This window comes from Staurois parvus, unplaced genomic scaffold (genome assembly GCF_062004578.1).
Source record: "Staurois parvus isolate SC_StPar_1 unplaced genomic scaffold, SC_StPar_1.0 ptg001352l, whole genome shotgun sequence".
NCBI lineage: Eukaryota > Metazoa > Chordata > Amphibia > Anura > Ranidae > Staurois > Staurois parvus.
The window spans coordinates 2,132,247-2,158,366 of NW_028319148.1; the positions used below are offsets into that span (position 1 = coordinate 2,132,247).

The 26,120-nt window shown below is 43.6% G+C and overlaps 1 protein-coding gene across 1 annotated transcript in view; it reads left to right on the plus strand.

The window, feature by feature from the left end:
* Positions 1-10,550: 10,550 nt before the first annotated feature.
* Positions 10,551-26,120, plus strand: part of LOC149436684 (uncharacterized) — a 57,303-nt gene continuing 41,733 nt past the window's right edge. The window contains exon 1 of the mRNA XM_089661590.1: positions 10,551-10,628. Within this exon, the coding sequence (XP_089517716.1) occupies positions 10,586-10,628 (43 nt within the window). The 5' untranslated portion in view covers positions 10,551-10,585. The remainder of the gene's footprint in view (positions 10,629-26,120) is intronic.

Sequence of the window (26,120 nt, forward strand, 5' to 3'; positions counted from 1 at the left end):
CTCCCGATTCCGGGTCACGTGATCGCTGTGATAGCCTCTGATTGGCTATCACAGTGATCAATCACTGTGCAGCCCGGCCCCCTTGTTTTCTCTCTCTCTATGAATAGAGAAGAGAGATACATTGTATCTCTCGAACTCCTGACATAGAGAGATAAAAAAAAAGTTTGTAAAAAAAAAAAAAAAGATAAATAAATATTAAAAAAGAAAAGAAAAAATAAAGAAAAATACATAGATCAAGGTTTGATCTAGTTCAGTACCAGGGTTAGTGTTTGGGTCAAGGTCAGGGTCAAAGGTCAGGGTCAAGGGCAAAAGGTCAGGGTCAAAGGTCAGGATTTAAAAAAAAAATTGGTGTCAGTTAGTGTTAATGTCAATGTCAGTGACAGTGTGTTTTATTAAAAAAAAAAATTAAAAAAAAGACAAAAACAAAATACGCACTGTTGTTTCTGGACTGTACTACGGGTACAAACAACAAATAACATACACATATATGGTATTGCTGCGATCGTCAAGAACTGGAGAATGTATTTTGGGTTGTTCTTTGGTGGTAGGTTATGGTCGTAACAAGAAACACACAGTTAAATAAAAAAAATGATTTTTTTTTACTATTTTGGCCCAGTTTTCCTTTAATAATAAAAAAAAAATTAGGAACTATCCATGACCATTTACCACCAAATGAAAGCCCAATTTGTCCTGAAAAAAACGCGGTACAATCCACCTGGATGTACAAAGTAGTTGTGACGAAATGTACGGTTTTACTAACACGTCAACGTTGCAGAATTGTGCTTAGGCATTTAGATTTGTTTTACCCTCAGGTGTGAAGGGGTTAAATACAAAATAACCTAAATCAATTCAAAATAGTCCACCACAAGTCCACACTATTATTAGGTCTTCAAGCGTTGAAAATTGTCCCATTCATCACTTCAAATCCAAGAAACCTCAAAAGAAATAAACTAAATATAGTGCATTAACTTTTAACAACAATCAAATATTGTGATACTATGCAAGAAAACACTCCTGAGGAAAAGAGAGAAAAAAAATAATTAATTTGAATAAATAAATCACTACTTTTGGTGAATCTCACGTGTAAAAATTACTAAAAATAAATAAGTAAATAAGGTGAATACACCTACACAGCCCACTCGTGGGGTGAAATCCACAGCAAATGACTAAGCTTGTGATATATGTGCAAAAAGTACCAACACTCTAGCAAACAGATACACGGCAAATGCTCAACTTGTGAGTATATACTGATCCACAATCCACATAAGTGCCACCACTCTGGTAGGGTTAAATACTATTACCCTCTTTCAGCTCAGATAGGCATTCCAAATACTCCGGAGTACATCAGCTTTCCCCTTGCGGATAACTCAATCCATTGTTCCCCGATCATTCAAAGACACGAACGTCCATCCTGTTCCAGCATAGACATAGCTAAAACCAACAACAAAGATGGCCGCGCTGCTCCTTCCGGTTTTGCGCCTGACGTCACGACCCCGACGCGTTTCGTCACTTCCGACTTTGTCTCGAGGGATCATGCATACACATATGCACATTTACATGCCTTTATGCAAGGCTTTTTGGAACATTTTACTCCGGATCTTTCTGTCAACGAGAGTCAACAAGAATTCCGAGTCCTGAGTATAAACATTAGTAAAATAAAAAGGTATTTGTTTCTTAAGGCCAGCAGCATAAGGACATAATCTACTGATATTTATACTCAGGACCTTAGAGACATAAATAAAGCAGAAAACACCTGTTGTAATTTAGATAGTGAGTAGTCGGTACACTGGCTTGTAGTGTCCTCCTAACACCCGAGCACACATGTAGATGAAAGAAAGCCGGCAGCTCAATCTTCTGCAATAAATGAATTTATTAGTCTACGTGTGTTACAAAATAATACGGGGCTTATGCGTTTCGGCCATTGTTGTGACTAAGGCTACACGCTGAAACGCGTAAAATCTGTATTATTATGTACCACACCTGGATTAATAAACTCATTTATTGCATCTACTGACTGACAGAAAGATGATGATTAAAATGTTTTATAAAGACTGTCAGGAATGGACTTGCCAATAGTGGTGGGACTCGCCTGCCTTGTGGGCTGCAGTACCAGGGCTGGCCAGCGGGTGCTCTCAACAACCAGAGGTTCACTTCGGCAATTAGCCATCACCTGGGGCTGATTGCAGGTGTATTTAAGGGATGGCCAGACCTGCAGTCTGTGCCTTGGTGTGTGTTTTTCCATGGGCCCCTGTATCTTGTAACCTGCATTCCTGTTCCTGTTCCTGTTCCTGTTTCTGCCTGACTTGTTGCCGACCCTGCCTGATCCTGACCTCTGCTGACTTCTCCTGTTTTGATCCCTGGCTTGTGACCCTGACCATTCTCTCCGCCTGCTCCTCCTGTACCTACCTGCCCGATAGTTATCGACCCGGCCTGCCTGACTACGTTGTGCTCTATATGTGTATGTACCTGTGTATCTATATCAGTTTAGGTTTGGGTTTGTTTCACCTTGTTGTATGTATTTGTGTTAGCTTGGGGTTTGGTGCACTGCGTTTATGTTTGTACTGTTAGTCTTTAATAAAGCGTCTTATTTATACCATATCTGAAGCTTGTGTTTCCCTGTGTCAGCCCACACACTTCTGGTCACACCTGCATCTCTGACAAAGACTGAGTAAATTCATGTAATGGATCGTAAACTTGTATGTGTATGTATGTACACCCTCCCACAGGCTTAGTCATAAAGGCCTCTATGACTAATGCAGGCCATAGATTTCTGATTTCTTTGCCGAATTATCGGCCGATATTCGTACCGTTAGTGGGAAAAAATGTCGGCCGTGTTTCTTAATTGTAAGAGATTTTGAAAATCGGCCATGCTGGAAAATCCTGGGACGATTTGTTAGATCGGCTGATTTTCGTGGTCATTTATGGTCAAATCGGCCGTTTTTCTGGCCGATTTGACAATAAATTGACTATGAAGAAAATAGAAGGAATAGATTTTGCAGGAGAAGAAGAAATAGAATATCAAGAAGAAGAATAGAAGAAAAGAGGAGAAGATGAAATAGATTTTGCAGAAGAAGACGGAGAAGAAAAAAAGTTGCAACATTGTATCTATTTGTATGCATTTCAGATACAGATGTTTCTATTCAAGTACAAATAGATACAATGTTGTTTCTCTTCTTCTGCATAATCTATTTCTTCTGTCAAATATAATAGCGGGTCTCTATGCAGGGACACCGCTATTATATTAATTGACGGCTGTAGACGGGACTAAAACCCACCGACTTTTTTTTTTTAATTAGTGGCAACGTCAGCCGTCTGAACGACCGATTTACGATTTTTTAAAAAAAATGGCCGATTTTCCCCACGTCTATGGCCTGTATAAGCCTGTGTTGTCCTGCTGCTGTCAGTCAAAGGTAAGGGACCTCTCTGTGCAATATTGTTGGTCCGGTGCTCAGGTACAGTGCTCAGCATAAATGAGTCCACCTCAACAGACTGGTCAGAATACCTTTACTTTCCCACACCATACCAGCTGGTCAGTGCTCATAGCGGAGTTTTTGCTGCTACACTACTCTGCATTTTTTTGCACTGGAAGGATATTGTTTGCTATTTTGAACCCTTTATCATTATTAATAAACTTCAATTAAAATACTACACCATGGGCATTTCCCTTTATGGCTCTTTGGTGAGCTTTTTAATCCCCCAGAGCTCCCCCTGGTGACCATCCCTGTATTCTGAAGAGGTTGCATATATGTCCTTAAAGGGGACCTCCGGATGTAAAACCACCCTGATGATATCTACTTACCCTAAGCTGTACCACCTTTAAGAGGGATTCCGGGCAGACCTCTGTTGATTAATACATTGCGCATTATCCTTGCGCATCTGGTGAGTGCGCATTTTATCTATATGTTGCCACCCACATAATCTGTTTGATGACTGATACACCACCGGGAATAATCGTGTCACCTTGGGGGCTTCATATGATCTTTGATTTTATTTATGGACTTTTATTCTAATATTCCAATATTTCACGAGTAATATTTATGATTATCGTTTATGGTACTTTTACTGACCCATACATTTTATTGAATATTTTATTTGTGCTATTATATTGTTCATTTTTTATTTCATCTACCCATACCATTATACTACTATAGATTTTTACACTATCTTACACTTGTTACTTTCAAGGTTTTACGGTCTCTTTTAAGTGCATAGCTGCTTTCTTGTTCGCAAAGCGCTCTCTGATATTTCTCCATAAAGGCCTCTATGACTAAGCCTGTGATGTCCTGCTGCTGTCAGTCAAAGGTAAGGGACCTCTCTGTGCAATATTGTTGGTCCGGTTCTCAGGTACAGTGCTCAGCATAAATGAGTACACCCCAACAGACTGGTCAGAAAACCTTTACTTTCCTTTCAGAACCAACATTTTCTATGGGACACTATGCTACAAAATCCTCCCACAAATGCCGGCCATTGAATGCAAACAAGATTTGTTAATTTAAACACACACAAAAAATTATTTTCCTAAAAAATTCATTCAAGACCATGCTGCAAAAATGAATACAAGTCTTAGGAGCAAAGCTAAAATTTAGACAACAAAATCCTAATTAACAAGAATTCAACTCCAGGTGAGGCTAATTATTCATTAAACAGGTGTCCAGCAGACAGGTGATTATAAAAGGGCGTTACTTAAAGAAAACCCCTCCCATTTCATGCTGTCAGCAATGGCACTACATGGAAGAAAAATGTCACAAGGCCTGAGAAAGAAAATAATTTCTGTACACAAGAAAGGTGAAGGCTACAAGAAGATCAGCAAAGCTTTACTTATCAGTCAGGATACTGGAGCAAAATGAATACAAAAATTTAACCTCCTCGGCGGTATGATTCTTTCCGATTTTTTGTGCTGACAGCGGTACATTTTTTTGCATGGAAATATGTAGTTTTTTTATTGTAGGCCTGTAATTTTTAGGAATAACTCACTGAAATCTGTCCGAACAAGAGTCTAGTAAACATCCCGGGTAGGATAAAATTTGAAACACAAAATCATAAATTATAATTTAATAAATAATCATAAAAAATAATAATATGATAATAATAAATTTAATTCAATAATATAATCAAACCAAAAACACTGAAATTTGAAATACAGAGGCAAATTCGCACATCACTGAGCTCAGTCGCAGAATCGTTTTCAGTGTCTGATGAGGAATTTCCCCACGAATCATTATCACTCAATTCTGCAAGTGGTTCTGATTTACTATCACTGTTCTCTAGCCGGTCTAAAACCGCTTTTGACCTAAAGGGACGCTTTTTGGACGCCATGGACGTTTCTCAGTTTCCAGGCAGAAAGAACAGTAAAAATGCAGGCAGGGCGCAGGACAAAGCACTCGGGACAAAATGTATGTGAAATGGGTTGAAACAGCAATGACAGCAAAAATGACATTTTTTAAAAATTTCAAATTTCCCGCCGGCGGCGGCGCCCGTACGTCCCGACGTCACAGGGACCGGAACACAGAAGCCGGATGCCGGCATCGGCCGGAGGAGATGGCCAGGGATGCTGCAGGGGACACATCGCGGGAACGCAGGAAAAGGCAAGTGCTGCAGGGACCCCCAGAGCAACGCCGCATGGTAAGCCCGAGTGTAGCCCGGGGTTACAGCTCTTGGTATAGAAATTTTACCCCGAGCTACACTCGGGATTACCGCTAAGGAGGTTAACAAAGAAGGAACTGCGACCATCTCACAGAGATGTCCAGGCCATCCACAGAAGTTAACACCTCGATAGGAGAATCTTCTGATGAGAAGGGTGGAATAAAATCGCCATGCAAGTTCACTGCAGTTAGCAAAAGAAGTAGAAAACCAAACTGTGGTGATTGTTTCCCGTGACACAATACAGCGTGCACTGCAGAGGAATGGCATGTGTGAGTGTCATCCGCGAAGCAAGCCTTTCCTACAGTCTATGCACAAAAATGCCCTCCTAAAATTTGCCAGGGCTCATTCTGAAAAAGAAGAAGACTACTGGGACTCTACTCTGGAGTGATGAGACCAAGATACATGTTTTTGGAACTGATGGCTTCAAAACTGTATGGCATTGCAAAGGTGAGGAGTACAAAGACAAATGCATGGTGCCTACAGTGAAACATGGTGGTGGCAGTGTCCTTCTGAGGGGCTACATGAGTGCTGCTGGTGTTGGGGAACTGCAGTTCATTGATGGTGTCATGAATTCACAGATGTACTGCTCTATACAGTATTTGAAAGAGAAGATGCTCCCATCACTCCGTGCCCTTGGTCGTTGTGCACTTTTCCAACATGACAATAATTCAAAACACACATCTAAGGCCACTGTTGCATTTCTGCAGAAGAACCGGGTGAAAGTGATACAGTGGCCAAGTATGTCTCCTGATCTGAACCCAATCCAACACCTATGGGGAATTCTGAAGAGACAAGTTGAGCATCACTCTCCATCCAGCATCCAGGCTCTAAAAGAGGTCGTTCTTGAAGAATGGAAAAAGATCGATGTTGCAATATGTCACCAACTTGTTCATTCCATGCCTAGAAGACTTGGTGTTGTCCTTGCAAATCATGGAGGTCATACAAAATACTAGATGGAGGAGTTTTTGTTGTGGGGTGGATTCATTTTTGCATCAACTAATTTGAGTAAAACTGAAGATTTTGTCATCTAAGTTATTGATTAAAATCTTACTTTTCAAAAGAGGTGTTCTCATTTATACTGAGCACTGTAAGTATAACCTTTTTTTTACTTAAAAAAAAAACCCTTTGACATCACCACACACAATCTTCACTGGCCGCACACACACGGCTCTCAGTAACAGTTACGGATTAGCTAAATCAGGCAATACCCCTTATAGTGTTAGTATGAAAACACAGGCTCATAATCTCAGCCTGCAATACCACTGACCACCACTGGGGGGGGGGGGACTCACCCAGCTCTAGTTGGCTGGTCACATGTAGCTAGACTCAAACCTTGCATGCGGTCTGGTGCACTCTAATGGTTGTGTGGCAACCTAACTGATTTTCTCATGACTCCGCACGCTACTTTGTCAGCTGGAAACTACTCAGTCACCTCTGTCACACACACAGATCCCTGTCTGACATGCGATTTGTCCTTGTCAATGGCAGATACAATATCTTCCATATGCTGGTGCTCCCTGCAATCAGATTTTCTATGTCATTTTCTGCAAGACAAGCCCTGCAATATAAGGAACACAAATGCGCAGCCATGAGATGCAATCTCACACAGATAAGCAGTGATTTACAATCTAATGATAGGCATTGATGATACAATATACAGTAACTATGCACATAAAAGTCAAATAAAAGTCTATTCAGAGTCCTGGCGAAATTGTGCACATATACCTGGGTATATATAGCTATTAATAAATGTACCATACCTCCAGATGAATGTTGCAGCAAGCTTCTGTTGCTGTGGCCCCTGAGGATGATCACGATGCAGCATCCGTCTTGGTGTTGGAGATCTGAAGATAAAAGCAGTGATGATGGGAGGAGATCCTCCAGCCATTGTCCGACCAGCCTGGAATGTAGCTTCCCACCAGCAGAAACTGTGGTGTGATACTGGAACTCAGAGTCAGCCTACTCTGTATCTTATTCCCTAGTAGCTTCTAATCTGTCTTGCATCTGGGCCGCTAGCTACCAGAATTGGCCATCAGATGCCTTACCTGGCTTTAGGCTGTGCTGGTTATTAAGACCTGAGCTAAAACTAGCTATAGAATCCCACACTAGAAGGGACAGGATTAACTAAAATAACAGGAGCTGCATAGAAACGGTATTGTAGTAAACAGGTTCACCTACTAATATACAGCAAGGTGACCACACGCACATCATATTATCAACCTAGTTGTCTGATATAGTGTATGTGAGACAAGAGCAAGAGGATAAATCATTTTCTGTCACATATTTGTACATCCAGAAGCTATGGGCAACAACAGTAAACTATTAACATAGGAATGCTTGCCTTGTAATTCCTCCTGGTCTGGATTAGCAACAGCTCATTCATGGAGACATGTGGTCTCCCCCCCCCCCCCCTCTCTCTCTCCTCTCTCCCCTCTTTCCCCCTCTCTCTCTCCTCCCCACCCCCCACCCCCCATCTCTATCTCTCTCTCTCTCTCCTTCCCATCTCTCTCTCTCTCTCTCTCTCTCCTCCCTCTCTCTCCATCGGGGGGTAGGGGGTATCTTTCTCTCCTCTCTCCTCTCTCTCTCTTTCCCCTATCTCCCTCCCCTCTCTCTCTCTCCCTCTCTCTCTCTCTCCCCCCTTTCCTCTCCCCCCCCCTATCTTTCTCTCTATTTCTCTCTCTCTCCTCTCTCTCTCCCTCTCCCTCCCCTCTCCCCCCCTCTCTCTTCCCCTTATCTCTCTCCCCTTTCTCTCCTCTCTCTCTCCCTCTCTCTCTCCCCCCCCCTCTCCTCCCTTTCTCTCTCTCTTTCTCTCTCTCTTTCTCTCTCTCCCTCTCTCTCCTCTCTCTCTCCCCCCCCTTTCTTCCTCTGGGGAAACATCTATTTAGAAATGCAGACAGCCGAGAGCAGCAGATCCCTACACTTGCATGAAAAAGATTTGTGCTCCCTTTTTCAGTCTGCTCCGGTCTGGTCACGTGCTGCAGCTCTGAGGGAGCACTCAACAGTGACTGTGAATTCCGGGAATCGTGGCATCACCCATAGGCTCCTACAGCCCAGTCGGTTTTGACGCTCCCTCCTCTCCCCTGCAGCAGCTACTGGAACGCTAGACCAGAAGCGAATACAAATAGGTAAGTACACACCTGCAAAAGTGTACATATACTTAAAATGACAGCCGTGTCTGAGGTTTCTATGAGACAAGTGAGGCTGAAGATGACATGGTCGGTAAGACAATAAAATATACACCATATTGCCATAAGTATTGGGCCAGCCCTCCAAATCATTGGGTTTAGGTGCTCCAATCCCCTCCATGGACACAGGTGTATACAATCAAGCCCCTAGGCATGCAGACTGCTTCTACAAACATTGGTGAAAGAATGGGTCGCTCTCAGGAGCTCAGTGACTCCAAGCGTGGTCCCGTGATAGGTTGCCACCTGTGCAATAAGTCCATCCGTGACATTTCCTGGCTACTAAATATTCCACGCTCAACTGTTAGTGGGATTATAACAAAGTGGAAGCAACTGGGAACAACAGCAACTCAGCCACCAAGTGGTAAGCCACGTAAAATGACAGAGCGGGGTCAGCGCATGCTGAAGCGCACAGTGCGTAGAAGTCACCAACTGTCTGCAGAGTCAATAGCTAAAGACCTCCAAACTTCATGTGGCCTTCAGATTAGCACAACAACAGTGCGTAGAGAGCTTCATGGAATGGGTTTCCATGGCTGAGCAGCTGCATCCAATCCTTCCATCACCAAATGCAATGCAAAGTGTTGATTGCCCTGGTGTAAAGCACACCGCCACTGGACTCTAGAGCAGTGAAGACATGTTCTCTGGAGAGACCAATCACGCTTCTCTGTCTGGCAATCCAATTGACATGTCTGGGTTTGGCAGTTGTCAGGAGAATGGTACTTGCCTGACTGCAATGTGCCAAGTGTAAAGTTTGACGGAGGGGGGATTATGGTGTGCGGTTGCTTTTCAAGGGTTGGACTTGGCCCCCTAGTTCCAGTGAAGGGAACTCTTAAGGTGTCAGCATACCAAGACATTTTGGACAATTTCATGCTCCCAACTTTGTGGGAAGAGTTTGGGGATAGCCCCTTCCTGTTCCAACATGACTACACACCAGTGCACAAAGCAAGGCCCATAAAGACATGTTGGAGCCAGTTTGGGGTGGAGGACCTTGACTGGCCTGCACAGAGTTCTGACCTCAACCCCATAGAACACCTTTAGGATGAATTAGAGCGGAGACTGTGAGCCAGGCCTCCTCCCCCGACATCAGTGCCTGACCTGACAAATGTGCTTCTGGAAGAATGGTCCAACCTTCCCATAGACACCCTCCTAAACCTTGTGGATGGCCTTCTCAGAAGAGGTGAAGCTGTTATAGCTGCAAAGGGCGGGGCCAACTCAATACTGAACCCTACGGACTAAGACTGGGGGGCCATTAAAGTTCCTGTGCGTGGAAAGGCCGGCCAATACTTTTGGAAATATAGTATATACTCACATAAAAATGTGTTTTCCTATTTTTGCAACCAAAGATAAACAAGTATTAACCTCAATAACAATTTGAGGAGGATTTACTAGAGCCAAATTGACTTTTGACTTTGCTGGGAAGCTGTACCTTGTAAGGGAATTTTCCCCACAATTTAGTAAATGAGGTGACTTTCTTCATCCAATCATGTGCAATCAAAAATCTTTTGTTTTGTGCTAGAGAAATTTACCCTGAATAGTAAATTTTCACATGCAAGCTGAACAGCCTATTTTCCTTTAATAAATTAACCCCTTTATGTCAGCATACTCACATTTCCAGTTATAAAAAAGAAGAACTGTGTGGCAGAACTACCAACCACAATGTGTGATGTTCAGGAAATGAGCTTTTCTTCTTCTTTTTCTCCTTCTTCAATCTGTCTAAGACAAAAATAAATAAAACCGTTCCACAATATCTGCCTTCCAACATGAAAGCCATCCGGGTCCTCCTGATATTATTCTTCATCCAAGGTGAGTGTTAGTGACCTGTGCCTACATACAGAATACGTATGGTTGGGTTGTTCTTGGGTTAAAAAGGAATCAAGCAAAATTATTTTACTCTTCTATCTGAAAAATCAAAAAGTTTATGAAAAGGAAGGCAAATGGAAAACGCTGCCCAAATCATCTGGACCTTCTTTCTTTCCCAATTTGTTAAACGGAGGTCCTATTTAAAATGCTGATAATTTTTAACATTTAGTCCACCCTGCAAATGATTTTAGTTTATTATTTATCACTAGAATTAAGTTTATGTTCTTAGTAATAGGTCAGTGGTGTGTGCTCATCTAAGATAACATGTAAATTGAATTGCTATCATTTTTTGCTAATATTTATTATGATAATGTTTCTTTTGCATACATAATTTTATATATATGAGGTGTGCTGAAAAACTGTAAGCCCTGGTTCACACCAGTGCGATTTGTCATGCGATTTGGTTTCAAATCGCATGACAAGTCACACCGTATTATCGGTTCAAATTTGTGGCGATTTCAGGTGTGACTTACATAGACATCTGTGAAGGCAAGTTGTAGGCAAGTTGTACCTGAATTCGCACTGATCTGGAGCTTTGAAGTTGCACTACTTCAAGTGTATTCAGTGTGAACCAGGGCTAAAGTAAGAATGCTTCCCCCCCAAAAAAAAAATTTTTTAAAAATAAAATAAAATATATATATATATATATATATATATATATATATATATATATATATATATATATTTATTTATTTCCTTTTATTATTGAGTAGAAAAGTAGAACAGGTATAAATTCCAGAATGCAGCAGATACATCCAACACAATCCATAAAAAAAATAGCGAAAAGTACTACATCTGCTGCATTAAATATGTCAGATATGCAAAATGCAAAAGTGAAAACAAATTAGAAAAGCCAACAAAAAGGCATTTCCAAATTGCAATTGAAATACTGAGTACACTTCAAATGCATCCAGAAAATTCAAAAAATATATGTTTTAATTGTTTATTTTTATGAGTTTACAAACTGCAAAGCATATTGGCTGATGATGTTTTGAATGCAAAGGGTGGTCACACCAAATATTGATTTGATTTCTCTTCTTTGTAGTCATTTGATTTCCACTTTGTTAATTATTAAAAATGAATTATCGCTTCTATTTTTGAAAGAATTCTGCATTTACAACATTTTATACACACACACCAGTCTGCCAGTGGCACACTTCCCTTTGTGTCAACACTTATGTCTCCTTTGTATGGTTGTCACCCAGACTGGTCTTCAAACATTTCTACCTTAGTTCTCTTTTACATGGTGGAATGATGGAACTAATAATTTACCAAAGAAATCTAAGATTTGATCAACAATGAATTTTCTGTACTTGCTGGAAATGTTTCTTAGCCTTAAAAGTGAAAACTAATGTAGCCATCACGTCTAAGGATTGGTAAACTAAAATACATTTTTTTTTTGTTTTTGGGATTAGATGCGCTTTAACCTCTAACTAACCCAGAGGGTTTTCTCTATCTCTCACTAAGAATCCATCAAATATATTTATAGCTGTGGATGATTCAAACACCCAGGGTTTGGATTTAGGGCAAGTCCAGGAACTGAACAAAAGTTCTGGTGTCGAATATGAACCCCACTGAAGTCGATGGGGCTGCCTATTAAAAAACAGTTGTGGCCATTTTCTAGGCAAATGATTGTCAAACTGAAGACATGGGAAAGAGCCAATGGCTCCCACTGCTGTCTCAGCCAATGAGGAGGCAGAGACCTGAGTCAGCCGAACCTCTTGTGCACATCGCTGACTCGTGAAGGGGCTCAGGTAAGTATTGGGGGGCTGTGGGGAGGAGCTGAACAAAGAAGGTTTTTTACCTTCATGCATAGAATTCATCAAGGTAAAAAATGTTCAGCCTTTACAGCCACTTTAACCACTTCAATACCGGACACTTCTACCCCTTCCAGCCCAGACCAATTTTCAGCTTTCGGTCGCTCTCACAGTTTGAATGACAATTGCACAGTCAAGCAACACTGTACCTAAACTAAATTTTTTTATCATTTTCATTCACACAAATCGATCTTTCTTTTGGTGGTATTTATACATCACTGGGTTTTTCATTTTTTGCTAAATAAACAAAAAAAAAAAGTGTGAAAAAAATTTTTTTTTTTAATTCATTTCTGTTATCAAATTTTGCAAACAAATAATTGTTCTTTGTAAATTTAGCCCAAAATGTATTCCTATATATTTCCTTGGTGAAAATAACCCAAATAAGTATATATTATTTAGTCTGTAAGAAAATTATAGAGTCCACAAACTATGATATATCTGAAAATTGATCAATCCTGATGTACTGACAGCTCTGAATTCATTTCTTGAGGCCCAAAAATGCCAGGACAGTACAGATATTTCCCAAATGACAACTTTTTGGTATTGGACAGTCTGCGGTATTTAATAGGTGAGTTATTTGAAGTTGTACATTTTTGGAAACTGAAGAAATTTAAAAAAAGTCACAATTTGTTTTTTCCACATACTGTCACCAGTGTAGCACAGCGTCATCATATAACTGGTGTGGCAGTGATCAGGGACACTGACTAGTGATTGTGCCAAAAAAAATAAAAAATATATATATATATTGTAGTTGAAATTGCTTCTTCCCTAGACTGGCAGGCTGAAACTTCCTAGACATGGCCTGCCATCTTCCTCTCTAGGCTGCCGGGTGGGTGAACCCCTCTCTGACCTTCAGCACAACTGGCTACGTAGCACTCAGGTTCTTTATACTGCTCCGGGTAGTCTCCTACTGGCTCATCCAGATTCCCCCAACCAGGGCTCTGGATGATGAGGAGCTGGTTCAGGGTCAATATGGTGGATGACAAAATAGTTCAAGATCAGTATAGTGGTAAGTTGACTCAGCTTCAATGTGAAAGCTGTGATCTGTTCAGGCCCAAATTTAGAAGAAAAGAAAGGATATGCTGAAGCCAGGGGCTTGCCTATGGAAGCACTAGGGCAAGGCAGGAGATGACCTGATTGGTAGACTTGGTTCTGGTAAGCCTAATGACAGTTATAGGCAGGGGCGGACTGACAACTCATGGGGCCCCCGGGCAATAGGGGATCATGGGGCCCCTGTGTCCTTGCCCACACGCAAAAAAGCCTATGAAAAAAGGTACCAGGGGCATCTCATGGGGCCCCCTACTGACCCCGGGCCCTCGTGCAGTGCCCGAGTTTCCAAATGGTCAGTCCGCCCCTGGTTATAGGTCTCTTTGGAAGATAAATACTCCAAACTGACACCTGACTGAAACACTCCTCGGCTATTTCAAAGCAATACAAATCCATTCATTGAGTGTGAGAAGGCCACAAAGGTCAGGGCGCATCTCCGAGTCCCTAAAGCAAAGCCTGTTCTGTGCTGATGTTGTCTCGTTGCAGCAGCCCTGGCAGTACTATGAATTTCCGGTCTCCAGTCCAGAAGGTGGCATATGCACAGTAACTACCTGATAGCATGCAGGGGCTCCGGCTCTGGGAATTGGCCCGGCACACCCCACACCTCTCCCCGCCCATCTCCCGGTGGTGGTTTATGGCCTCCCTACTACCCTTCTGCAGAAGCACAAACTGGACTTTGAGGCTGGAGCTGGTGTTGAAGAACACACTGCAGAGGCACAAGCTGGACTTTGAGGATGGAGCTGGTGTTGAAGAACACACTGCAGAGGCACAAGCTGGACTTTGAGGCTGGAGCTGGTGTTGAAGAACACACTGCAGAGGCACAAGCTGGACTTTGAGGATGGAGCTGGTGTTGAAGAACACACTGCAGAGGCACAAGCTGGACTTTGGGACTGGAGCTGGTGTTGAAGAACACACTGCAGAGGCACAAGCTGGACTTTGAGGCTGGAGCTGGTGTTGAAGAACACACTGCAGAGGCACAAACTGGACTTTGAGGCTGGAGCTGGTGTTGAAGAACACACTGCAGAGGCACAAGCTGGACTTTGAGGCTGGAGCTGGTGTTGAAGAACACACTGCAGAGGCACAAACTGGACTTTGAGGCTGGAGCTGGTGTTGAAGAACACACTGCAGAGGCACAAGCTGGACTTTGAGGCTGGAGCTGGTGTTGAAGAACACACTGCAGAGACACAAGCTGGACTTTGAGGCTGGAGCTGGTGTTGAAGAACACACTGCAGAGGCACAAACTGGACTTTGAGGCTGGAGCTGGTGTTGAAGAACACACTGCAGAGGCACAAGCTGGGCTTTGAGGCTGGAGCTGGTGTTGAAGAACACACTGCAGAGGCACAAGCTGGACTTTGAGGCTGGAGCTGGTGTTGAAGAACACACTGCAGAGGCACAAGCTGGAGCTGGTGATGAGGCATACACTCATAAGAGGCATGAAGGAGCTCAGCTATGAGGAAATATTAGAGGAACTGAATTTATTCTCTCTTGAGAAGAGGAGATTAAGGGAGGATATGATCAACATCATATCCCCCCTTAATCTCCTCTACTCAAGAGAATGGGTACCTGAATTTGACAGGTACCCGCTCCCACTTCCGCTGCGATCTCCTAGGCGATCAGAAACGGAAGTTGTCCTCCTATCCTCCCTCCCCAAAGTCTTGTGGGACACGTGACAGGTCCCAGAAGACAACAGGGCCATTCAGGAAGCTACTCTCGCATGCGCAGTGGGCACCCGGCTGTAAAACTGTCACAGTCAGGTGCCCACACTGAAGATGCCGGTGCCTGTAATACAGAACGTCAGGTGAAATAGGCTGCAGCGGGGGCAACGCGGGATCGAGGGACAGATAAGTGGCTGTTTTTTTAAAAGTCAGCAGCTACAGTTTTTCTAGCTCCTGACTTTTATTTTTTTACAGAGTGAGTGGAACACATCAAGTTTCACAGTTGTCGTTGCCAATATGCATCCGGGTTCTTTAAAAACTTGTTAAAAATAAAAAAATTTAGCAACAGCATATAATATAAATGTTAGTAAAAAACATAACAAAATCAACATACCTACTTTCTTAAACCATCCAAAAAAAATCTCCAAAACTTCCCAACCCTTTAAATGGGTTCCAGCCATCCTTTTATTCATGAGCACCTGTTTCCTCATACAATATTCAGATTCAACATTCAAAAAACCACCTTTTGTTGTGTGGTTTATATGTATTTTTTTTCATCTAGTCTTAGTGTCATTTACTTGTACAAAGTTGCCATCCTCAGGTACCTTCCCAGTTACATTAAGTTTAGACTTCTTACAAAATTTTTTCCTTCATTTGATTTGTTGCAAAATGAAAACACGATTCAGGTTCCATCATAACTTCCAACACTTCAAATTTAGGCCTTGTAGTAACATTTCTAAGGATGATACTCAGATTACTAATACACATTGATGTCACATTTTTTTTTTGGTGCAGCATACAAAAGAATGTTCATGGTTTGAATGTATTGTCAGCAGCCCCAGGACACTCAGAGCTTTCAGTCAAGTGAATGCTATAATATTCCCCTTCACTGTTTCCCTGGCTGCTACATACCAGGTTATGTAGAGAGGTGATGGGGGGGGGCAGTTTAGATGGGTCAGCATAGACAGTAATTAGATACTCCCAGTAGAGTAGGGGGCTCTGGTGTGCAAGGAGGGATGGGGCCAGCGTTACTCACAGCATTTTTTTTACTAGCAAAACATGGACAATTTACTGACGGATCCATTTTTTTACTGACAACCTAAAAAATGACATTAAAAACTAAGACAATCAATATTTAAACAGTATAAACACATTCTGGAAACTCTGACAATATCCATACCAGTAATTGGCCTGGTGTACACTTACAAAATTCAACACAGTACGACAAATTATCAGCCTCTGACATTTACAGACATTTGTAAAAATCACTGATAAATTTACTGACAGTTGGCCACTCTGGATGGGCTGTGCTTAGGCAAGGACTCTTCTGAACTAGTTACATTTGCGTGCAAGTTCAGGGGCACATTACAAATCAATTAAAAAACATATTTATGGAAATGAAATACAGTATGTTGCAAGTAAACATTTAAAATACTTAATTTTCTGTGATTTTACCTGCATTTTTTAATATGGTGACATGGTCTATTTAAAGTGGTTGCAAACCTCTGAAATGAAAAATGAACTGAACTGAGCATATCCATCTATATTGTTTGTTTGCTTCAATCCAAAGCACTGAGTGTGATTTCTGCCTCCTCCCTCTTCCCTCTGCTATCTGCATATGTCAGGAGCCTGCAATGCTCCTGCTCTATCCAGGGGCGGACTGACAACTTATCGGGCCCCCAGGCAATAGGGGATCATGGGGCCCCTGTGTCTTTGCCCAAACTCAAAAAAGCCTATGAAAAAGGTACCAGTGGTATCTCATGGGGCCCCTTACTGACCCCGGGCCCTCGGGCAGTGCCTGAGTTTCCAAATGGTCAGTCCGCCCCTGGCTCTATCACAGCTGCTGGTCTCACTCCAGCATTCTGGTTTTGGTTGTGATCAGGGCTTTTTTTCAGCATGAACACAGGGGAACGCAGTTCCGGCACCTCCAGCACTGGGATGCTGGAGTGTGCTGGAGAGTCTACTGATGCTAGCTGCTGGGGGATCTGTTGTCACTGATGGGAATCTATTTTGCATGGGGGTCTATTGTTGCTGTTCTTGTTGCGGGGTCAAATTGTTGCTGGTAGGGATCTCCTATTGAGGGAGTAGTCTATTGTTGTTTGCCGCTGGAGGGCCTATTGATGCTGGCTGCTGGGAAATCTGTTGTTGCTGGGGCTCTATAATTACTGGGTTGGTATTTTGTTGTGGGGGTCCATTGTTGCTGGCTGCAGGAGATTTACTGTATTTTACTGCTTTTCTAGTTATCATTAACACATTGCATACAAATTACTTAGCACAACAAAATGATACTTGTTTCTGTATTCTCTAAAAGGGGCAGTACTGGGAGGAGGGTAGGAGGTCGAACCAAGGGACAGTGCTTGAAGGTGGGTAAGGGGCAGAAACAAGGGGTGACTCAAAATGTGGGGAGCTCCTGTACCTATTCTTTGAGAAAAAAAGCCCTGGTTGTGATACATTCTCCAAGTCTGTCTGTCCACCTGCAAGTTAATTTATGTGACCAGTCTCTGGGTGGAGACAACCCCTGATTTTATCCTGCCAAGCCTGCAGTCTCATGTTTCTGATATTATATTTAACACGTGATTCAAGCTCCTTGTTTGTCTGCCCTGTTTCTTGGATTTACCTGTGTATGACTTTGAATTGAAACTTGGATTACACTCTGAACTCTGCCTGCCTTTTGACTACTGATTTGACCCTGACTATTCTGAACCTTGCCTGCCTTGTATCTGGACTGTAATTGAAACAAATCTTGCAGACTTCACCTCCGTAACATCTCCAAAATAAGTCTCTTTTGTAGCCGTTAAAACAACTAAGCAACTTATTCACTCCCTTGTTATCTCTCACCTTGACTATTGGAACTGCCTCCTCTTAGGCCTACCTCTTTGTAGTCTATCCCCACTTCAGTCTATCATGAATGCTGCTGCCCAACTCAATGACCCTACCAAACTTTCATTGTCTGCCACCGCTCTGCCAATCCATTCACTAGCTTCTCATTTCCCAATGAATAAAATGTAACATTTTTACAACAACATACAAAGCCATTTACAACTCATTTACAAGCTACATCACCAATCTTTCCTCCAGATAACATCCAAACTGTCTTCTCTGCTCCTCTCAAGACCTCCTGCCCGCTGTCTTCCTTGTCTCCTCCTCCCATGCTCATCTCTAGGAATTCTCCAGAGCCTCTTCCATCCTCTGGAACTCTCTACACCAATTTGTCTGGTTATCTCCTACTCTGTCCATCTTTAGGCAATTCCTGAAAACAAACCTCTTCAGAGAAGCCTATCCTGCTTTCAGCTAACAACTGAATGTATTATTCCACTGATCAGTTCCTCCCTCACAGTTACTACCTTTTGTTCCACTAGCCCCTCCCTATTAGATTGTAAGCTCCCAGGAGCAGGGCCTTCCTAATCCTCTTTTATTGAATTGTATTGTCTCCCTTTATATTGTGTAGTTGCTGCTATTTAAATCCTGTATGATAATAACAATGACAAGAATAAGAATATGAGATAGTGATCTTTGAGGGAATCAGTGACTTTTGGGCTGGTGGGAAGAATCATAGCATGTGGTGGGGGGCCAGGTGTTGGATTCAGATGCTTCCCCAGACCTCTGCAATACAGCAGTGGTGAAAGGATTGGGAGAAGTGATTGTTTACTATCTTCTTTGTATAGGACACATTTTTGTCAATTTTGAATTTAGTGTTTGTTATATGGGAAAGAGTAACCTTTGAGGGAATTAGTGACTTAGGGAAAAGTGGAAAAAAATCACAGTGCACAGTGGTAGACCATTCGATTCAAATGATTCCCAGACCTCTGCAATACAACAGTGGTCAAAGGAGGTAGAGCTATAGAGGTGATTATTTACTCTCTGCTTTGTTTGGAGCAGACTTTGGACCATTTTGAATTTAATGTTTGTTATATAGGAGAGAGGGACCTGCAAGGCAATACGTGACGTAGGGTTCAGCAAGAAGAATCAAAGCACACAGTGGAGGACCAGGTTTTGGGTTCAGACTATTCTCCAGACCTCTGCAATACAGTGATGGTCAAAGAAAGTAGGGCTGGAGAGGAGATTATTGACTGCCTACTTTGCATGGGGCACATTTTAACCATTTCAAATTTAGTGCTTGTTATATTAGGAAGAGAAACCTCTGGGGGAATCAATTATTAGGACCCAAGAAGGAATGACAATGTACAATGGTAGACCAGGTATTGAATTCAGATGATTCCTCTGCAATACAGCCATGGTCAAAGGAAGGAAGGTTGGAGAAGCGATTGTTTACTACCTTCTTTGCATGAGGCAGATTTTACGACCATCTGGAATTTAGTGACATATTAAACATATCTTAGACTAGCTGTGTACAGTGAAATCACTTCCCCTCTTTTCATCCTTCCTCAAATATCTTGTGAAATTTTCTCTTAGTCACTTTTAGTTGAACACACAATGGAATATTTTAGCAATGTGTGGGTTTTCACTTTGACCATCTTCGTCTATGATATACAGTCTCCTAATAGTAACAGAGCCCTGACCCTGAAAACATTTTCTGCTCAGGGATTACCTCCAAATTAGGATGGATGTAAAAGCAATGCTGCTCCAACGACAATATTAGTCTCTCTCTGGTAGTTAAGAGTTCTATATAGAATGAATGTTTACAGACAGACATTGCACAATCTGTCTATCTAGCTGAGTTTCACCTCCTCAGATCCCCATGAAGGCTGCTGTTGTTCTTTTGATGAATTATTAATTATTACTCCAGCAGTACCTCCACAAATAACATGTTCTGGCAGGTAATGCCTGGACAATTAATTCAGTCAGCTAAAGGTGCTTGCAAGTATAGCAATGATTTATAAAATAATTTAACTGATTTAATAATTCTGAGTAATTTAGAGCCAACCAAAATCCTTTTTAACAAACACAAATTAGATCAGTGGAAATATGGACTACAGATTATGAAATAAATTATAATTTATTTACAATAAGTCACATACAAACACATCATAATGTAATAGCTCGACTGTGATGCACATTGACACCAAGATAATTTGCATAAACTTTACAAATGTTTTCGTAGCACTAGTTTACGTATAGACATACCCTGCTCAAAAAACTTAAAGGAAAACTTTTTAGTTAGAGTATAGCTTCAAGCCAATGAAACTCCTGGGATATTGATCTGGTCAGGTAAGTAGCAGAGGGGGTTGTTAATCAGTTTCAGCTGCTTTGGTGTTAATGAAATTAACAACAGGTGCACTAGATGGGCAACAATGAGATGACCCCCAAGACAGGAATGGTTTTACAGGTGGAGGCCACTGACATTTTTTTCCCTACTCATATTTGTTTACTGTTTTTCACTAGTTTTGCATTTGGCCAGGGTCAGTGTCACTACTGGTAGCATAAGGCGATACCTGGACCCTACAGAGGTTGCACAGGCAGTCCAACTCCTCCAGGATGGCACATTAATTCATGCCATTGCCAGAAGGTTTGCTGTGTCTCCCACCACAGTCTCAAGAGCATGGAGGAGATTCCAGGAGACAGGCAGTTTCTCTAGGAGAGCTAGACAGGGCCATAGAAGGTCTTTACACCATCAGCAGGATAGGTATCTGCTCCTTTGTGGAAGAAGGAATAGGATGAGCACTGCCAGAGCCTACTGGTGTGAATGTCTCTGACCAAACAATCAGAAACAGACTTCACGAGGGTGGACTGAGGGCCTGACGTCCTCTAGTGGGCCCTGTGCTCACTGTCTGGCACCATAGAGCTTGATTGGCATTTGCCATTGAACACCAGAATTGGCTGGTCTGCCACTGGCGCCCTGTGGTTTTTACAGATGAGAGCACATGTGACAGACATGAAAGGGTCTAGAGAAGAGATGGAGAACATTATGCTGCCTGTAACATTGTTCAGCATGATCGTTTTGATGGTGGGTCAGTGATGGTCTGGGGAGGCATATCCATGGAGGGACGCACAGACCTCTACAGACTAGACATTGGCACCCTGACTCCAATTAGTTATGGGGATGAAATCCTTGGACCCATTGTCAGACCCTACGCTGGTGCAGTGTGTCCTGGTTTCCTCCTGGTGCACCACAATGCCCGGCCTCATGTGGCAAGAGTATGCAGGGATTTCCTGGAGGATGAAGGAATTGATACCATTAAATGGTCCCCAAGCTCACCTGACCTAAATCCAATAGAACACCTCTGGGATATCATGTTTCAGTCCATCCGACGCAGCCAGGTTGCACCTCAGACTGTCCAGGAGCTCAGTGATGCCCTGGTCCAGATCTGGGAGGAAATGCCCCAGGACACCATCCATTGTCTCATTAGGAGCCTCCCCCGACATTGTCAGGCATGCATACAAGCATGTGGGGGGCCATACAAACTACTGAGGACCATTCTGAGTTGCTGCAATGAAATGTCAGCCAAATGGACTCGCCTGCTGCATCATTTTTTCACTTTGATTTTCAGGGTACCTTTGAATTCAGTCCTCTGTATATTAATACTTTTCATCAAACGATGGGGCGTCCTTACATTCCTAACACATTACCCATCCATGTCAGTATAGAGATCCAGCAGGAGATTTCTCCCCATTGAGATCTGATGTGTATTCAAAGTGTTCCTTTCATTCTTTTGAGCAGTGTATATATATATATTCTTATGCACATTTAGGACAGAAAAATACACAATATATAGATATACATTTATCCATATCTCCATATAAACCTAATAATTCACGTACTTCACTACTGATTGGTTAGAGATGTGGCATCACACATACACAATTTCTGCAATCAGATAACTTTAAACACACTAAATATAATCGGATTACACATAACGACTGATGTTATTATTCAGTATTCCTTTCTTACAGTGGGATCTTGTGTCAGGATAAACTCTTATAGCTACCTTGCGACATTGTGTTTTAATTTTAAAATCATATATTTCTAAATATGTCTGTAATATTTATAATGGTTTTGTCCAAAAAAAAATTTAGTTATATGGATGGTTTTAAATAGAGATGAGCGAATCGAACATGGCGAAGTGGAATTCGTTTCGAAGATCAGGAAAAATTCGATTCGCGCCGAATCCGAAAATTAGCAAACTTCGGATGCACGAATCGAATTTTCCCAAAAATGGCTGCGACATGTGTGGCGACGGAGCGGGGATCTCTGGGAAGGCGCGCAGACAAGGCGCGCTGACCCATAATGCATTCATTCATGACATGTGATCGCATTAGCCAATCAGCAGCCAGCCAGCCAGCACTGTGTAATGGTGGAGCTATAAATTGCGGCCATCTTAGAATTCTCCATTAGCCTCCGGTCATTCAAGAGAGACAGACCTGTCTGTATTAGGGACAGAGTTAGGGCCACAGAGACTTTAGGGCCACAGAATCGTTACTCAGGGACACAGGATCGTTACTCAGGGACACAGAATCGTTACTCAGGGACAGACACAGAATTGTTACTCAGGGACACAGAATTGTTACTCTGGGACACAGAATCATTACTCAGGGACACAGAATCGTTACTCAGGGACACAGAATCGTTACTCAGGGACACAGAATTGTTACTCAGGGACACAGAATCGTTACTCAGGGACACAGAATAGTTACTGAGGGACACAGAATCGTTACTGAGGGACACAGAATCGTTACTCAGGGACACAGAATCGTTACTCAGGGACACAGAATCGTTACTGAGGGACACAGAATCGTTACTCAGGGACACAGAATCGTTACTCAGGGACACAGAATCGTTACTCAGGGACAGACACAGAATTGTTACTCAGGGACACAGAATTTTTACTCAGGGACAAAGAATCGTTACTCAGGGACACTGAATTGTTACTCAGGGACTCAGAATTGTTACTCAGGGACACAGAATTGTTACTGAGGGACACAGAATCGTTACTCAGGGACACAGAATTGTTACTCAGGGACACAGAATTGTTACTCAGTGACACAGACTTGTTACTCAGGGACACAGAATTGTTACTGAGGGACACAGAATCGTTACTCAGGGACACAGAATCGTTACTCAGGGACACAGAATCGTTACTCAGGGACACAGAATTGTTACTCAGGGACACAGAATCGTTACTCAGGGACACAGAATTGTTACTGAGGGACACAGAATCGTTACTCAGGGACACAGAATCGTTACTCAGGGACACAGAATTGTTACTCAGGGACACAGAATCGTTACTCAGGGACACAGAATCGTTACTGAGGGACACAGAATCATTACTCAGGGACACAGAATCGTTACTCAGGGACACAGAATTGTTACTCAGGGACACAGAATTGTTACTCAGTGACACAGAATTGTTACTCAGGGACACAGAATTGTTACTGAGGGACACAGAATCGTTACTCAGGGACACAGAATCGTTACTCAGGGACACAGAATCGTTACTCAGGGACACAGAATTGTTACTCAGGGACACAGAATTGTTACTGAGGGACACAGAATCGTTACTCAGGGACACAGAATCGTTACTCAGGGACACAGAATTGTTACTCAGGGACACAGAATTGTTACTCAGTGACACAGAATTGTTACTCAGGGACACAGAATTGTTACTGAGGGACACAGAATCGTTACTCAGGGACACAGAATCGTTACTCAGGGACACAGAATCGTTACTCAGGGACACAGAATTGTTACTCAGGGACACAGAATTGTTACTGAGGGACACAGAATCGTTACTCAGGGACACAGAATCGTTACTCAGGGACACAGAATTGTTACTCAGGGACACAGAATCGTTACTCAGGGACACAGAATTGTTACTCAGGGACACAGAATCGTTACTCAGGGACACAGAATCGTTACTCAGGGACACAGAATCGTTACTCAGGGACACAGAATTGTTACTCAGGGACACAGAATCGTTACTGAGGGACACAGAATCGTTACTCAGGGACACAGAATTGTTACTCAGGGACACAGAATTGTTATTGAGGGACACAGAATCGTTGCTCAGGGACACAGAATTGTTACTCAGGGACACAGAATCGTTACTCGGGGATACAGAATTGTTACTCAGGGACACAGAATCGTTACTTTCTGCTTCACAACCACTATTGAATTAAAGAGTATGTCAGACAACACGCAGAGGAGTGGCAGAGGAGGCAATGTTTCAGGAGCGAGCAGACGTGGCAGCAGAGGAAGGGGTCGAGGCAGCACTAGTCGCAGCCAGAGGCCAGTGCTCCCGGTGTCATCCAGCGGTCGTGTCTCCACTGACAACCCTGCCGTCATCGATTGGTTGACTCGGTCGTCTTCCTCTTCCCAGGTCACCTCTGACACCTACAGCCAACGGTTGGTGGGTACGTCAGACACAACCGTTAGTTGGCATGGCCCGGGAGCAAGCCCACTGAAATCACGTGTCCTCGACCTGCCCCTGTCCTTTGGTGTTCCCTCACCAAGCGAAGTATCGCATGCTGTGGGCTCAGCCCCACTGTACAGTGAGGAAGAGCTAACAGAGGGTGGTCAGGAACGGGGGGAGACATCCGCCTCTTCAGCAGCCAGGCGAAGAAGTACTGGCGAGGAGAGTGGCTCGGTAGCCGGTCTAGAGACAGGTCTGTCTCCTGACCCACACGCAGCCGAGGGGGCTAGTAGTGACGCGGAGACCCTAATTGATGATGATGAGGCTGATCGCACTTGGCAGCCTCGTCGTCATCAGGCTATTGCTTCCGCATCATCAGGAGAAGAGGGTGCCAGCTTGCCAGCGAGCAAAACAGTCGGTGGGTTGCCCAGGAGGCAGCAGGGTCGCAGCAATGTCAGTGGAGGCAAACGGCCACGGAGTAGAGCACCAGCTCCACTGCAGCCTACCACCACGGCCAGTAGTGGTGCCGGTGTGCACGGAGGAAGTAGCAGTCAGCCAGTGAGGAGTAGCGGGGGCAAAGTTTCCTACTCGGCGGTGTGGCAATTTTTCGTCAAGCCGCCCGAGGAAGTAAACGTAGCCGTATGTCGACTATGTGGCCAGAAAGTCAAGCGTGGCCAGGGGGCCCATGTTGGGACTACAGCGTTGCGTCAGCATATGCAGCGTCACCATTCGGTGGCCTGGGAAAACCGTGATAAAGATACGGCGGTTCTGCCTGCCCCAGCCCCCGCTCCATCACCCGCTCCGTTACTTGCTCCGTCACCCGACGTCAATCGCCCTCTATCAGCCAGTCAAGGCTCCAACACCTCTGCTGAGGGGAGTTGTCGCTCGTTGGCATCTTCCGCTCGTTCAGATGCTCCTTTTCCTGCTACTCCTCTTCACGGATTCCGTCAGCAGTCTTTCTTGGAATCCGTTTCCAAGAGACAACAGTTTGCGAGCACGCACCCGACGGTGCAGAAGCTGAACGTCCTCCTGTCCAAGTTGCTGGTGCTGCAGTCCCTCCCTTTCCAAGTGGTGGACTCAGCACCTTTCCGAGAAATGATGGCTTGTGCCGAGCCGCGGTGGAGAGTGCCAAGCCGGCATTTCTTCGCCAAAAAGGCAGTGCCAGCCCTGCATTCACATGTAGAAGAGATGGTGGGCCAGTCTTTGAGCATGTCGGTCTCTGCCAAAGTGCACGGCAGCGCCGACGTGTGGAGCTGTAACTACGGTCAGGGACAGTACATGTCATTTACGGCCCACTGGGTGAACGTGGTGCCGGCACAGCCGCACCAGCAACTTGGACAGGTCACGCCGCTTTTGCCTCCACGTTTGCACGTCCTTGGTCCAGCAAAGATGTCCGCCTCTACCACCTCTTCTTCCGCCGTGTCCTCAGCCGCCACCCCCGTGCCAAGTCCCATTACCCGACCGGCATATCACATGTGCAGGGCGCAACGGTGTCACGCTGTGCTGCACCTGGTATGCCTTGGCGAACGTAGTCACACAGGGGAGGAACTTCTGAGTGTAATGAACAGAGAAATTGACAGATGGCTGTCTCTGCGCAAACTGAAAATC